At 34.5% G+C, this 15,732-nt stretch overlaps 1 protein-coding gene across 1 annotated transcript; it reads right to left on the bottom strand.

Moving 5' to 3' along the window:
• Window positions 1–5,915: 5,915 nt before the first annotated feature.
• Window positions 5,916–11,651, bottom strand: LOC127836976 (E3 ubiquitin-protein ligase Midline-1-like). Its single transcript, XM_052363650.1, has 3 exons — window positions 11,286–11,651; window positions 8,520–9,520; window positions 5,916–6,686 (listed from the first exon to the last, which is right to left on the bottom strand). The coding sequence occupies exons 1-3, from the start codon at window positions 11,618–11,620 to the stop codon at window positions 6,337–6,339; spliced, it is 1,686 nt and encodes a 561-aa protein (XP_052219610.1). The 5' UTR covers window positions 11,621–11,651; the 3' UTR covers window positions 5,916–6,336.
• Window positions 11,652–15,732: the final 4,081 nt, after the last annotated feature.

Genomic DNA, 15,732 nt, shown 5'->3' with positions numbered 1-15,732 from the left:
ATCGTGAAGCTTCCGGGGTGCTTCGCCCCCTAGACCCCCTTTGCCCTGCACCCACCATGGGCCCTAGCAGCCCCCCCCCGGACCCCCAGCAAATCTTTCAATATCCCGCCACCTCCCCCCACCCCTCTAAGCCCGAAATCCTTGAATCGCCCCTGAGTATGACTGTTTGTGTCACGATATGGCTATAAAATTCCCTTGAAATAATTGGGTTAAATACAGTCGCCGCTTTAATTGACCTTTCGTTTGTAATTTACGAGCCATTTAACTGGAGCGTTTGGTTGGAACTCACTGATGCATACTAAACTGACCTTCCGTTTCGATCATTTGTCTCAGAGTTTATGGACTTAGATTACATAATATTAATACGAGTTCATTTTAAGATACTTTTGTCCGTGTTAACATTCCAGAAACAGCTGTCTGAAATTAAAAAAAATCTTAACAAATGCTGTATGAACAAACGGATGCATGAATACTCACAGTACGTTGCATTTCAATAATAATTGCCAATATGGATATTAAACTAAGGCGATTCTTAAGATGGGTTTGCATTAACATGTAGTTAATTATTTTGGACCTCCTGTCTCGGGCTTTTCGTCATCAACTATTAGCACGAAAGAAATATTTTCGGGTAGAGCCATGACAAATAAGAGGTGCGCAAACTAAGAGGGTACGGCTACAATATGTGTTTTATATTACACCTCAAATGATAACACGTTCTTACACTGAAAGGAAAATGAGATGCAGAGTTTAATGATGAGAAAGGTATTCGGAAAATGATTGGCATATGACCAAATCGATAGTGGCTGACAACCGCGAAAACCTAAACAAGCACAGTAGTCGGAAATATAGCACGCATCGTAAAGAAAATTCGAAAATAAAAGCTTGCCTCATTGTACCAAACAACAAAGCAATGTCAAAGTAATTGTGTCCGGTGCGAATAAAACACACGTGCATCCAGAGAAGAATGAGGTAGCAAAGTTGGAGGCATCAAACACTAATAAACGAAACTTATAAAAACACTGCGTGCTACAATAACATCTCTTGCAAGTTAAGAAACCTTCGTTGATTTAATAGGTGGTCATAAAGCAAATACGCTGTGTACACACATGGTGATATTGATCTGTATAACTGTATTCACAAAATTGGCTCTGTTATTGTCATCAAGCGTTGTTGTTAAAATATTTACAAAATATAGTCGCACAAATAGAATATAACGTAAGTGCATCGATGTGAAAACCTTTCTGGAGCTCGTCGGATAAATTCAAGTACAAAAATACACTAACCTAATTCTCTATATCACCATCCATGGTTATGTGAATACCACTTGCTTAATGACAATATTGATGCAAATGTGAAAATCACATGCACAGATACTTTACAAGTGCAAGAAAAACATATCAATAAACGTAGACTCAACAGACCATAAAAAAGCATTTTATTATAAAGTCACAATAAGTTACAAAGTATAACGCAAAACAAAACCTTAATAGAAAATGTCTAACTAAAAGGTATTTTACTGAAAATAAATACAGCTGCACCAATTTTATATTTAACTGTTGATAATTTTAAAGGTCTGTTTAGTAAATTCAGAACAGTTCACAATTAAAGACAGACAGACAGACAGACAGACAATTTTATTGGCGAATACAATCAGTACATAGCCATTTAAACATAATACATATTTCAATTAAATAGCATGTCAAGGAAATGTGATTGATAGAAATTAGTTTACATTCGGAGAATGTTCTTAAATTTTCGATGTGAACTTAATATATGGCATCTTACTTTTACTGAAACAATAGATATTGAGTTAAGTATTATAACAGCTATAACATTTAACCATTCCTATTAAGAGCGACAAATGAAGACAATACCAAATAGATATTAAATTAATAAAAATAATTACTGAAAATAAAATTTAAGTATTCCTATTTAACGATACTGACAACAACGACAATACAAAATATGCATTCAATTAATTATAATGACTACTGATAGATATTAACTTAATTATAATAATCACTTAAAATGACATTTAAGTATTCCTAAATAAAGATACTTACAACAGCGACAATACAAAATAGGTATTCAATTAATTATAATAATTACTGATTAATAATAACATTTAAACATTCCCTTAAGAAGATACAAACAGCCATGATACAATTTAACATAGTAAACAATGAACATGAATTGACAATATCCGTGACATTCAATAGCAGCGATTATATTAAAGGGGCCTTTTCACAGATTTTGGCATTTTTTAACTTATTCATTAAATGCTTTATATTGATAAATGTAAACATTGGATCGTAAAAGCTCCAGTAAAAAATCAAGAATAAAATTTAAAAAAGGAAAAGAACATTGCCCGGAGCAGGTTTCGAACCAGTGACCCCTGGAGTCCTGCCAGAGTCCTGAAGTAAAAACGCTTTAACCTACTGAGCTATTCCGCCGAGTACACATACTTGATGTATTTTATACCTTATATAAGCAATATTCGTAGTTTCACAAAATTTAACGACAAAAACAGAACTCTCCAAATTATTCAATCGTTTCGCGTTGCAACGCTTTATAATTTTTAGGTTTTAAAATCGTCAAAAGATGCATATAATGGCTATATTAGACCATGGTAAATGTTCAGTATTACTGTTTCCTCACAAATATCATAACTAAAACGAAAATGTGCGAATCTGAAACAACTTTTTTCAATTTTGTCAATTTACCAAAGCGTGAAAAGATCCCTTTAAACCACACATTAGGAAAAAACGCTTAAGATTAATATCAACCAAAAAGATGGTGTTACTGATTCATATTCATTAAGTCGGTTCTATGCTTATGTGCGAAATATATATACTTAGACAGCCCTAAAAGTTCAGATTGGTTTGTGGTCTTGATAAGCTGGATGAATTTAAACATACTGGGCCTATTATAATAACACCTTTTCAAATAGCGGCGGCGTAGTTCTGTATAACAATTACAAATAATTATGAAGTGGAATTCATCCTCAATATCACAGCTGTTGCACAATAAGCATGTCCTCTCCTCTCTTGGGAGTCTATCGTAACCATATCGACCCGTTACCATGCGATGATACTCGGAGGCGAGAAACCGCGCGGCGGTAAGTCTTATTAGTTAGCTAATCGAGATAAAGTGCTGGTTCAAACGAATCAGTTAAATGTATGAAAGATGGTTTGATAAAGCACTCGAGTTAATGTCGGCTCTAGGTTTCTGTAGAAAGCAGTCAATTGTTCTACGTTTAAATATTTGCACAAATTCGTTGATGCTATATTTAAAGGGATTTGCCCAAACGTCGCTAAAACCATATTCCATTTAAAAGTGTGTGAGGCCTCGAGGCCCATGACTTGCATCCTTTCTCATGTAAAGCTAGTGATGTATAATATGCTGTTTTAATTACTGCATTTTCTGAATATAGAATATGTAACCAGAATTTTATTATTTGGACATATTGGTGAATATATATTGGGTACCGTCCTTATTCTGAATAAACAGCTGCAGTACAAATACTTTGTTTTACACCTAAAACTGATTTGCAGTATTTCAGGTGTACCCGTTCGATATCATTTGATTAACAAAAACCCCAAATCGCACACGAATAATTTAATGTCGCAGACACAAAGGCGTCAAATCACAAAGGGTCGCCGTGGTGTAATGGATATGGTGTCCGCCTAGCGACCGGGAGGTCACGGGTTCGATCCCCACCGTGGGAGCGTTCTGTAAATCTCCCCCAAAGACACCAAGTACTTGTTCTAGGCCCAGGAAACGGACTCGAGAGCGTCTATATAAGCCCTAGGCTTTCGATGCAATCGAGCTAAAATAAATAGGTTTAAACTAAACTAAAGGCGTCAAATAACTGAAAAGCAATACGAGGGGTGACGTCATATTTATTTACATTTAATAACAAAACGTGTTGTGCCTTTACTGCCTTTCCAACCACATGCTGAGTATTTAGCTGAAAACCTCCAGTGTAATTTAATACGACTCCAAGATAATTGAAATTATCCACATTTTGTAATTCTATAATATTGTAAGACCATTTTTCTGTATTTTTTATGGGTCCACGTTTTCTGAAGACCATAGTTTTTGTTTTTTCGGTATTTACTTCAAGACCCCATTTTTCACAATAAGTAAATAAATTTGTAAGACTTGTTTGTAACTCCTCAACTGACTACCCTATCAAGACCATGTCATCGGCAAAGAGTAAAATGACAAACGGCAAATCAAATAAGTTGAGACCGAAATCGTCTTCAGTATCCTGTTTAATAAACGATTAAATGTCTTTCAATAATAATGCAAATAGGATCGGCGCGTTGTTTTGCCTTTGCCTTAATCCGACGGATATATCAAAGAAATCGGAAAGCGTATTACAGTTCTTTCTGCACGATTTTACTGTACAATACATGTCTTTAAAAATAGATAAAAGTTTGCCGTCTAGACCCATATTAAAAAGTTTAAACCATAAAGCATTACGATAAACGGAGTCAAAGGCTTTCTTTAGGTCAATAAATGCGCAATACAGGCGTGACTTTTTTGATAATATATATTCAACTAAAGACTGTAATGTAAAAATGGCGTCGACAGTGCTAACACCGGACCGAAAACCAAACTGTACTTCAGTTTGTATCTTATTTTCTTCAGCACAATTTTCGACACGCTTTGTAAGAACGCTAGTAAACAGTTAACCGAAATTGCTAAACAAAGTTATCCCCCTGTAATTGTTAGGGATGTTTTTGTCCCCTTTCTTATGTAGTGGCACGATATAACCATATGACCAGGCTTTCGGAAAATGACCCGAATCGAAAATCTTGTTAAAGCAATCCGTGATATGACCGTTCAATATATCCGACGTCTTGATAATAAATTCATTTAATAAATTATCAACGGGGCATGGTGATTTGTTACGTTTTAACCGTTTAATTGCACGCGAAACCTCGTCCGTCGTAAAAGGAACGTTTAAAGATATGAAAGTTGGGTTATTTAAATTGAAATCATTGACATCGTTAAAATGTTCGACATCGTCTAAATTTGTAGCCCTAATATCATTAAATAATTTAATAAAATATTCACGGAATTCGTTCGGTGATATGCTGCTTGATCCATTATTTCCTTTAGATCGAAAGCGATTCCAGAACTGTTTTTGTTTATGTTTTCGAAGATCACATAACTCGCGTGACTTATTCATTTTATAGCGCCTTTTCTTTTTCCGAACAAGTAACTTACAGCTCAGTTTAATTTCGCTCAATGCTATTCTATTTGATCGCGTTTTATTTTTATTAAAGGTATTAAGGCAATCAAATAATTATGTTTTGCGTTACCGCATTCGGAATCAAACCAGTCCTTGTTATTGTTGATTAGACGAGAAACTCGTGCTTTTCGTGTTTGGCTGAAATTGATTGTGCCGCGTTTTCAATTAGCGAAGCAAAACTATCTACCAAATTATCAATACTATTGCCGTCTAAGATGTCACTGTTATTCAATATTCCGTTAAACTCAGAGAGAGTAATAATAATAGATAATAACCCGTCTAAAATTGAGCTTGTGTTCTTCAGACCATTTAGAGCTATGTAATCCGCTACCGGTGTAACGTTCGAAGTATCTACGTGCAATGAGTTTACATCAAGTTCAAAATATAAGAGCGCATGGTCGCTGAACGTGTTAAATGGCAAAACGTTGAAGTTATTTATAAGCGAGAAATCCTTGTCGCTCAACACTAAGTAGTCTATTGTACTACTTGTTTGTTTACTGATATATGTAAACGAGCCGGTGTAACCGATTCGACCGTTAGCGATGCGTAACGAGGCCGCTTTGCAAAAATCAAGCATTCGATTTCCCCGTGCGTTACATGTCTCGTCTACAGAGGCCCGTCCACTGGACACATCTGGTATGTAAGACTCAAAATCGATGACATTATTAATAACATCGAAAGGAATATAATCATATAAACCAATATAATCAATTATATACCAAGATTAAAGTATGCAATGTCGTAGTGTTTTTTGTATAAACGTTCGATATGTTTGTTGTTCACTTTCCTTTTCATAGGAACATAGCTACACACATTACAGCATGTGATTTGTTCTGATTTCATAACAAATAATAATGCTTTTATACACAACTTTCAGCCTAGTAATATGAGTATGTAACACTGATTGTGGGGTTATAGAAATGTCAGAAATTAGTTCCATACAAAAAAATAACCATATATGATGACTACTTAATATATTGGAGTAACATGAACATATATATGAATATATGTGGAATACAAACATATATCTAGTATATAATTAATATCATTGGTAAAATGTAGATGATGAAAAGTCAGGTAAGTTTTGTTTTTGTTTTGAACTCAATGACGTTATCGTTGTTCCACAATCCAACAATCATCTTGCTTGTGTCTTCGTTGATGTAGACAGATCCGGGGGAGGGCATATCAAGTATTATGGTATTGAGAACTTTCTTGCCGTCCGTGTCAACCTGACTTAAACAGCTACCAAAGACAAACACCCGCCCTGCGCTCGTCACGTGTATGTTACTTATCGAGTAGTTATGTACGAATGCAGGGTCTTTGAACGAGGCTGTGACTGCTCCATCCCTCGTCAGTGTGAGGAGCTTGCCAGTTTCATTGGCCGTTACATAGATCTTCTGTCCATCAGGGCTTACTCCAACTCCTACAATATTTTATGCAAACGATACAACAAAAGAACATATATATTTAATTTAAAAAATACAACTGTTTTCACTATAACTGGTTTCTTTTTACACTATAATAATGAGCATCACAAACACATTGGCAATACTTCTAAGCATAATAATATATTTAAATAACAAATAAATTATTGGCTTCTCAGTTATGCAAGAAATAAACAGTAAATATAGTGGGCTGATTCTAAATTTTGATAGCATTTGATGTCAGTATTAGGCTTTGATCACCAAGCTATACTAATATGATTACAAGTAATATTATGCCACTATTAACACGTTTTTTGCGTTTCAAGCTGTATGCTGGAATGTGAAGAATCGAATTAAGAAGAATGTTATCTAGTGGCCCAATAATAGACACAGTTAAACTTTTGTTATACAAAGAAATAGTATCATTGATTGAGAGTTTACCAAAAATAAATATATATAATAGTAAAGGATATATTCGTATAAATAACCACAAAGCTGTTTTATACCATTAGATCCTTAAATGCGCACCTGAAAAAATGTATAATACTCGAGAACCTGGTTTTAGAAAACTTTCGACTAAGAATTTTTTTTTATAAAGTAGGATACCGCTATACGATGTAACAAGCTGTATTAATACTTGTTGGCCTGGTCATTTTATAGATGATTTAAAAAAAAAATTGATATTCTAAGTGTCTATAATTCATGTTGGTCCTCGAGTGTGACCATTCTAACTCCAGAGACATTATTTGAACAAACTTTCTAGATGACCAATATATGATGTTACATAATTATAATATATCGAACCTTACTTGATCCCATGGCAATCTCTTGTACGACGGTTACATTAAATTCACCTTTGTGATGGGCTCAGAACGGACTATTTTTATGAAAGCGTCTCATTCATGCCATGATCATTCCAAGCGTTCATCATTGAGGTTACAGTATACTAAACTATCTCTTGCACGACGGTTACATTACATTCACTGCATTAAAAAAAACACATCTCATACCATAATATATTATATCAGTCTTAATTCATTATTATAAAATTAATATGTTTTTTTATGTTAACAAACCTACATACATACATACATACATGCATACGTCGAAGCAATGCCTAACGTCACTCAATACAAATTATGTTCAATTGTTTACATTTGTGAAGTGCGTGGAATGATTCCATCTGCGAAAATTGGCAATAAAATAGTTCCAAAGAGTTGCATTAAAACTCGCAAGTTTTTGCACGATGTATCGTTAATTTAAAATTCCTATTTCATTATTTTACGCCTCTGATCCTAAAAAATCCAAATCAAATATAATGTGAATGCGTTTGTTCGGTTTTACCCAGTTTCTTGGCAATATGGCATGCTGAGCCTTACTCAGAAGTGTATGTGAGAGCAAGGAACGACAACTCTGCGTGGAGATTGGATCCCATAGGCCTAATGTGCACAAACTTTCTAGAGAGCCATGGCACGATGCTTCCTTCAAAATATTAAAATTATGGGCCTTGCTTTTTCAGGGGATATTTTTTTAAGTTTTCATTAAAAAAAATTTTTTTAATTCCTTGAGGTCATTTTAATTTACATCCTTATGAACTTTCCTATGAAAGTTCTTTATATTCTGCTCACCAATTCAGGAGGAGATGTCGTTAAAGAAAACGAAGATGGATGCACTAACGCACTCATGGACGACGACGGACATCAATGTATTCTTATAGCTCACCAAGAGCATGTTGTGATCAAGCCAGCTAAAATTGGGTTTACTCTTTTATTAGCATACATTTGGTTGATTTAAGTTATTTCGTTCGGTTTTGATAAAAAAAAACATGATACCCATAAATCCTCCATATTTATCCTCATACAACTTCTTCACCAGCCGCCCTTCTATTGTGTATTGACACACTGCAGTAGGAGTCGTAACAAATACGTCGCCCTGGTGGCAAGCGATACCGTAGCATCTATGGTTCAGTTTTATGACATTTAGCTTTAAAATCGTTCCTTTCTCGACTCGTATGAAATGAACCTGTGTTACAGGAGTAAGGTTTCCAATAATCACCGCCATCTCGTTCGATGATATCTTAAAAATGGAGTACGGCAAAAGAGGTAGTTGTAGTTGCTCTATCAGGTTGAACGCCGGATCAAGAAGTTTCACGTATTGATTGTTGCGGTCAGCAATGATGATTTCCCCGTTGACTGACTCGCATATACCTGTTGTGAAACAGGTAAACGTATCAGTTGCCGACCGCACCTTGTACTGGCACTTTTCCTTAATGATTAAAACCTTATTAGGGTTAACGCAGCGAATGGTTTCATGAATGGTGATATTTCCCAGCTCTGTGAGAGAATCAAGAAATGTTTTCAATTCCTTGTTGTACTGAAATTCAATGTCTGCATTCTTGAATTGTTTTCGGAGAAATACATCTGCCAATGCAGTTTGATCTAGACATTTTATCTCGATAATAAACGATCGCTCAGGCGAAGTATTTTCTGATCTGTTAATGTCATATCCCTTTAGTTTATAAATAAATTCAACACATTGTTTGCTGTCGTTTTCCAAAGAAACCTTCAGATCGGAATGCAACTGCTCCAACTTTCTTATTGTCATTTCTTGCAGTCGGTCTAAAGTTTCGTTGATCTGTCGACGCAAATTAATTATTTCTACCAGAACATTTTCGTACGAAGCTTGGAGAGAGTTGATGCTTTGTTCTCCTATTTTCACCATATCCTCTAAACGTTCTTGTAACTCTTCAATGCGTTTTGCCATTTTAACTTCGTCCATGCGTGTTTCAGTTGATTTGAACATTTCACCCAATAGAACAACCTGACTGCATTGCCTGAAAAGAAACACGATATTGTTTTTTTCTTTCGACTATCAGATTTTTTACAACTTTATTTTGTGATATGGTTATTGTTATCTATTATAATAAATTAAAATAAAATAAAAATCATACTTCAACTACTACTACTAATAATAATTATACTACAATCTATTTTACCTTAGCTCTTATGAAAGAATCTTTCATTTTCATATTTCGAGTGTTTGAAAGTTCTTGTTGCAATAGATTCAGCTCTTGCATGTTTTCATTTGGGGGGGGGGGGGGGGGTTAATGACATTAATTGCTTAAGAAATATTATCTTCTCTTTCTTTTCACTTTTTGCGGCTGAACGTCTTTAATTTTTGTTTTATACATTGAAAATATTCTATGTCATTAAGTAACAAATTATTTAATTTCCAAAGGCCTTTTCCACGTTATATTTTTCTAAACTTCATTTCAAAGTAATAGGGTAGTGATCTTACTTGTAGCTTGCGTGTATGTCCAATTTCCTTAAAATAACTGGTAAAAATCAATGGTGGTAAAAAAAGGAGTCAAATCTGGTTTGTTGGACAGTGTAGCTTTTGCCAAGTGAAACATTGTGCAACACCGTTATTACAGTTATTACAGTAAAAGTGCCTATACGGTTATCATTGTTCCAGAAAATAATAATTCCCATGACTTATTTTTATAATTATATGTTTTGTAGTTGGCAAAGACAATATTCACATCAAGTACAACGTATGCACATAATATAAAATGTTTAAGACTCATTTCAGTTGACTTGTATTATAATGAAAAGTTTACTTTAAAACAAAGGATTGGTCCATAAACAGCGCACAGTGTTAATCTATTCTTATATATTGTTAAGTCTAGAATTAATAGATTTGCTTTGTATATTTTTTCTAGAATGTGCACTTTAACAAACAGATTTTTCCAAAATTTATTACATACAATGCATACTTATATTGAATTAAAAGTGTCATAACTAATATAGCATTCACCACGCCATTGTCACTTAATATGTTTATCCATTGACGAAATTAAATGACAATCGTGAAGATAGTATATAAGGGCATTCAGACTTTAGCAATATTAAAAAAACATCAGTTCTTTTTTAATCATTCATGCCACGACAGATGCATAGTGCAATCCAGTATTCATTCTTCATACAATGGATTGCATTAACTGCGTTTGCAATAGACAACTAAAAGCAAATGTTACACAATACATTTTATCTTTGTCCAAATAAACAATAAGGCATACACAAACAATTCAACTGGGCAACAAAACATGAGGATATAAATTACAATTATAACAAAGGGAAAACTACAACTGTTTCGTAATTGAGACACAAAAACGTGCGCACTTCAAAATCGTACACTGACAATGCACACGAATTCAAAATAATAACATAACAGAGGTTTAAAAGTAAGAAGCAGGAGTGAAGAGTATGATTAAAATAATTTTGGTTCCCTAAATTTCATCATACCAGTATTTGCCTGGCAACAATGTTTTTCTAAATAATCTATAAATAACGTGTTAAACACGTTTATGCATAGTAGTAATAGTAGTAGTAGTAGTAGTAGTAGTAGTAGTAGTAGTAGTAGTAGTAGTAGTAGTAGGAGCAGGAGGAGGAGGAGGAGGAGGAGGAGGAGGAGGAGGAGGAGTAGTAGTAGTAGTAGTAGCAGCAGCAGCAGCAGTAGCAGCAGCAGCAGCAGCAGAAGTAGTAGCAGCAGCAGCAGCAGCAGCAGCAGTAGTAGTAGTAGTTTATTTAATCAGTTACCTGTGATTGCTAAGAAGACACAACTGACAGAGCAGCTTTTGGTGATCTTCACAGAACATCGTCAGTTTCTCACTAGAGTGCTCCACACATAACTCCAGTGTTTCATCGACTATTTTGTTAACAGGCCAGTTGTCACCTTCACCTTTTACTGTAACTGCATGATCCTTAAGAAACTTATTATGCGTTAACACACAACTGTCACAGAAATACTTTGAGCATTTCTGACAATGAAATCGTCCTTCTTTAAATATGCCAGCATCTTCGCATATTGAACAGCACACGTCATAAATTACGTCCGAACTTTTGTTATGTGATGTTCCGAACTTAGCCGCCATTTTTATATGAACCTTCTTTCGATTTCCCTACATCTTAACCGTTTATATGGTTACTGTTTTGTTTGGTAGCGGTACATCGCTGTCTTGAGGCCTGACATATTGTGTTGTTGGGTTCACACACGGGTTTTTCAAAGTTGGAATATTGTTGTGCTATTTGTATTTAAAATGCATATTAATACTCATCAACACTATTGACAGATTTAATGTTATTTAATGTTATTAATATTGATAAGAATAAAAAGACGTGCCTGCAATACAAAAGGTATTCAGTGATATATTTTTTTGCAAAACATATTGGAGTAATTATTATACTATAGCATATGATACATAAAACAATATCAGTGTTAATTTCTCTCCTGATATTTGTTTTGGAGTTTCATTATATATATTCATATATTTTGCTGTTAACTTATTGAATACTCACTAAGCGTTCATAGATTTATTTTCAACTATGTACAATATATATATTTTATACTATATATCGATTACTTTCACTTTATTCCAGTCATTCGAATATCTGAAATATAGTATCTGTGTGACAGTTTGTGTTGTTTTTTAATCGAGTGAAACAATAATTTAAAGGGGCCTTTTCACAGATTTCGGCATGTATTGAAGGATGTCATTAAATGCTTTATATTGATAAATGCAAACATTGGATCTAAAAAGCTCCAGTAAAAAATCAAGATAAAAAAAATATTAAAAGAACAAAAAGTAAACCTCAACAAGGTTCGAACCACTGACCCCTGGAGTATTGGAGCAAAAGTCTACCACTTAGACCACTCGGTCATCCGTACTCATACAATGACGGATGTATTTTATACCTTAGATAAGCAATCCTCGTAGTTTCACAAATTATAACGACACCAACACAACTCTCCAAATTATTCAATCGTTTCTCGTTGCAACGCTTTATAATTTTCAGGTTTTTAAATCGTCAAAAGATGCATATAATGACTATTTTAGAGCATGGCAAATGTTCAGTATTGCTGTTTCCTCACAAATATCATAACTAAATCGAAAATTTGCGAATCTGAAACAACTTTTTTTAATTTTGTCAATTTACCTAAACGTGAAAAAGCCCCTTTAAAAGCTAAAAATAATTGTAAACACAAAATACAAAAGCGCATTTGATGCGTAAAAAGTTACCGTGTTCGTTTAACTGTATTGTTGTTAATATATTTACATATTTTAGATTCATTAAAATGTAATTAAGTATGGCGGTTTCTTTCAGAAAATGGTTATTATACTACCTTTAAATAGTCGGGTATATATAGAGCCTTTTTAATTGACTGTAACTTGTTAGTTCGTCATTTTCGGGCAATTTTATTAGAGCGTTTTGATGGTACTCAATGATGCCTGTTCGAAAGCTGCACGAGGAGGTTTTTAGAAAATTATTCGTTATAAAAGCGTACATAATAATAACAATAGCGACCAAAATTATCAAAGGAAAACAGAAGTTTTAGCTCCATAGATTTAAGTAAACGTTCTCATTTAATAAGCTCATAAAATGTCACCGATAGGGTGTGGCTAATTCAAAAAAACGGAGGAATTATTTAAAGATCTCGTGTTCCATGACAATATCAAAGCTGGGCGATATTTGTTTTCAGAAAAAAAGAGGAACAAATTAATAAAGGGCAACTATATGATGATAATTGCCAAATATTACACCTTTTTACATTGTTAATTCAAAGAAGATCAAAATCATAACTCTTTATAATAAATCAGTCACATTTTAACTTGGGCGTGGCCAGATTCGACGCTACACACATGATATGAACAATTTTGTATAGAGGGCAACCATAAACTGTTACATATCAAATTATATGTTTTCAGAAGAGATTTTCTTGAGTTTTCACGTATGAAACCTATGTTTGAAAGTTGAAAGAGGGTCACCTAATAATATCTTGTTGCAAATCGACCTTGGTTTATAAGATGCCGTTTAAAGCAAATGGGCGACAAAGGCAACCGCACGACACACGATGACATAGCCGGACAGCCTCCCCACCACTACATCATTAAATCAAGCAGCATGGCCGCCTATTTCACATGGGCAAGTTGCAATAAAATTGACGATGCAAAACTTGTTTCTTTATCAAATTATTTTTATTTTCATCAACGTGACTTGTAGTTTATATTTCCGGATTATTATTTGCATATGGTGTTTGATTCTGATTCATTCTGGTATGAAATAAACAAATTATATTTTTTACCATATTATATACATAACAAATACACATATTCGAGTGTATAAAAACAATAAATTACTTAAATGTTTAATTGTAAAGTGTTCTTTTAAACATGTCTAGAAAAAAAATCTCATAAGGAATGTATCTTGTAATCATGTACAATATGTGTAAACTGCACTTGTACGAAATTGTTCAAGTGAATTTGGAGGCAGATTTTGGTTGAGTGCAAAACCAGGCGCATCGAAACGGGCAGTTTTGGAAAACCTTGTATGCTGAACGTTATATGTAAGTTACATAGTTCTACGTTTAATATTAAGGAGTTGTAACGTATTCGATCTATCACATAATTTTACTACTGCTTATGTTGTGCATCAGGTAGTTATAACACGATAAATGTGTTCACAGATCAGTTATAACACGATAAATGTGTTCACAGATCAGTTATAACACGATAAATGTGTTCACTGTCCGAAGACAGATCAGCTGTACTGTAATCCTGTTTAGCTGTTACATGAATACATGTACGTTTATAAATATTAAAATTCCTCCAGTGATACAATTATCTGCTATACTTCTGCATTCTCAATTTATAAGACATACATCCTAACACATTGGACCATTAACTTAACCCTGACATTACCTGATCCTGATACTGTACAACCAAAAATCTAGATCTTCGCCTTTCCTGTGTACTGATCGCGCCGACCAAACGTTGTTATATCAGCATTATCAAATAGGTGTAGATATGAGAAATGTGGGACGTAAACTTTACGAATATTATGTGAGTATACTTTCCGTAATAAATAGCAATATCCCATATTTGCTTGTTAGACGCCGACTCTTGTTTCACTGAAGGGGACTATTGCCAAATATTTCGTCCGATCGTCTGTCTGTTCATTCGTTAAGCGTCCGTCTGTGTATCTTCATCATCTGGTAACCGACTTTTTAAAACTTTGGTATGTGTCGGTTTTTTCTTGGTGCGTTCTTTAAGCGTTTAAGTACATAAATTAACAGCTAAAACGACCAGCGGGTCATACTACTAGGCGTAAGAATATTGCAATTAGAAACATTGAATACCTTGAATGGAAAAGTCAGAATTATGCACAGCCAGTTTTCATTTTTCACCAGAGGTTAAAAGTAAAATCCATTTAGCAAGCCATCAGTATTAATGAAATATTGGGCGTAATTTCTGTATTTGGTTAAACATAAATTCAGGAGCGGTTTGCCATACCCTTCATATACTTGTAAACGAACGTCAATTAAAAACTTAAGAACTTATTAATAAGACTTTGTGATGTATACATATGTTACATCGAATGAACGGACGCCTTTAGTTTGGCGTACATAGTAGTAATGATAACAGGGCCCATACGTATCTAATTCGGTGTCAGGCCATGTATATATATATACCGATGAAATTATTTTCATCAAATCTAACACAGAGCTTTTTATGTGGGCCTAGTATTGGACAATTATAGCAGACAGAAAACATTCGGTGAAGAGTAATACAACAAAATGGCGGAACAAAAAAGCTTACCAACAGCGAGCGAGGGGGACACGACTTTCAACTTTAATGGCGTGTTTCGCGACGTTCACAACAAATCTTCAAGGGATAATTTGTATCAGGCGCAGGCCTTTATTTCCGAAAACAAGTGGAACGCTGCAAAGGATTTGTTGCAAAAGGCGCTAAGTGACTCTAGCGACGATCATGACGTCAGAAATTTAAAATTAGTCATAGCGGAAGTGGATATGTATTTGTCGCGCGCAATACCGGAAGCCATACAAGCAGACGAGAAAATCGACTGGGACCAAGTGAACAGCAGGGGCGTTCATAAATATTTCGAAAATCGAGAGGATCTCCCGCAGAGTGTGTTCTTTTTGAGGTCGAACCAACACGACAGGATTGTCGTCGGCCGAAGGATTTTG

The sequence above is a fragment of the Dreissena polymorpha genome, chromosome 7 (genome assembly GCF_020536995.1).
Source record: "Dreissena polymorpha isolate Duluth1 chromosome 7, UMN_Dpol_1.0, whole genome shotgun sequence".
NCBI classification, from domain to species: Eukaryota; Metazoa; Mollusca; class Bivalvia; order Myida; family Dreissenidae; genus Dreissena; species Dreissena polymorpha.
Note: the sequence above shows the minus strand (reverse complement) of the source record. Positions and strands in the feature narration are given on the sequence as shown.

What these genes read in the sequence shown, in the direction of transcription:
- LOC127836976 (XM_052363650.1), bottom strand. Translation starts at nt 11,620, where the DNA reads ATGGCGGCTAAGTTCGGAACATCACATAACAAAAGTTCGGACGTAATT. An exon ending in TGTCTTCTTAGCAATCACAG is followed by an intron (nt 9,521 to 11,285) that starts GTAACTGATTAA and finishes GTTTCTTTTCAG; the next exon opens with GCAATGCAGTCAGGTTGTTC. An exon ending in TAAATATGGAGGATTTATGG is followed by an intron (nt 6,687 to 8,519) that starts GTATCATGTTTT and finishes AAAATATTGTAG; the next exon opens with GAGTTGGAGTAAGCCCTGAT.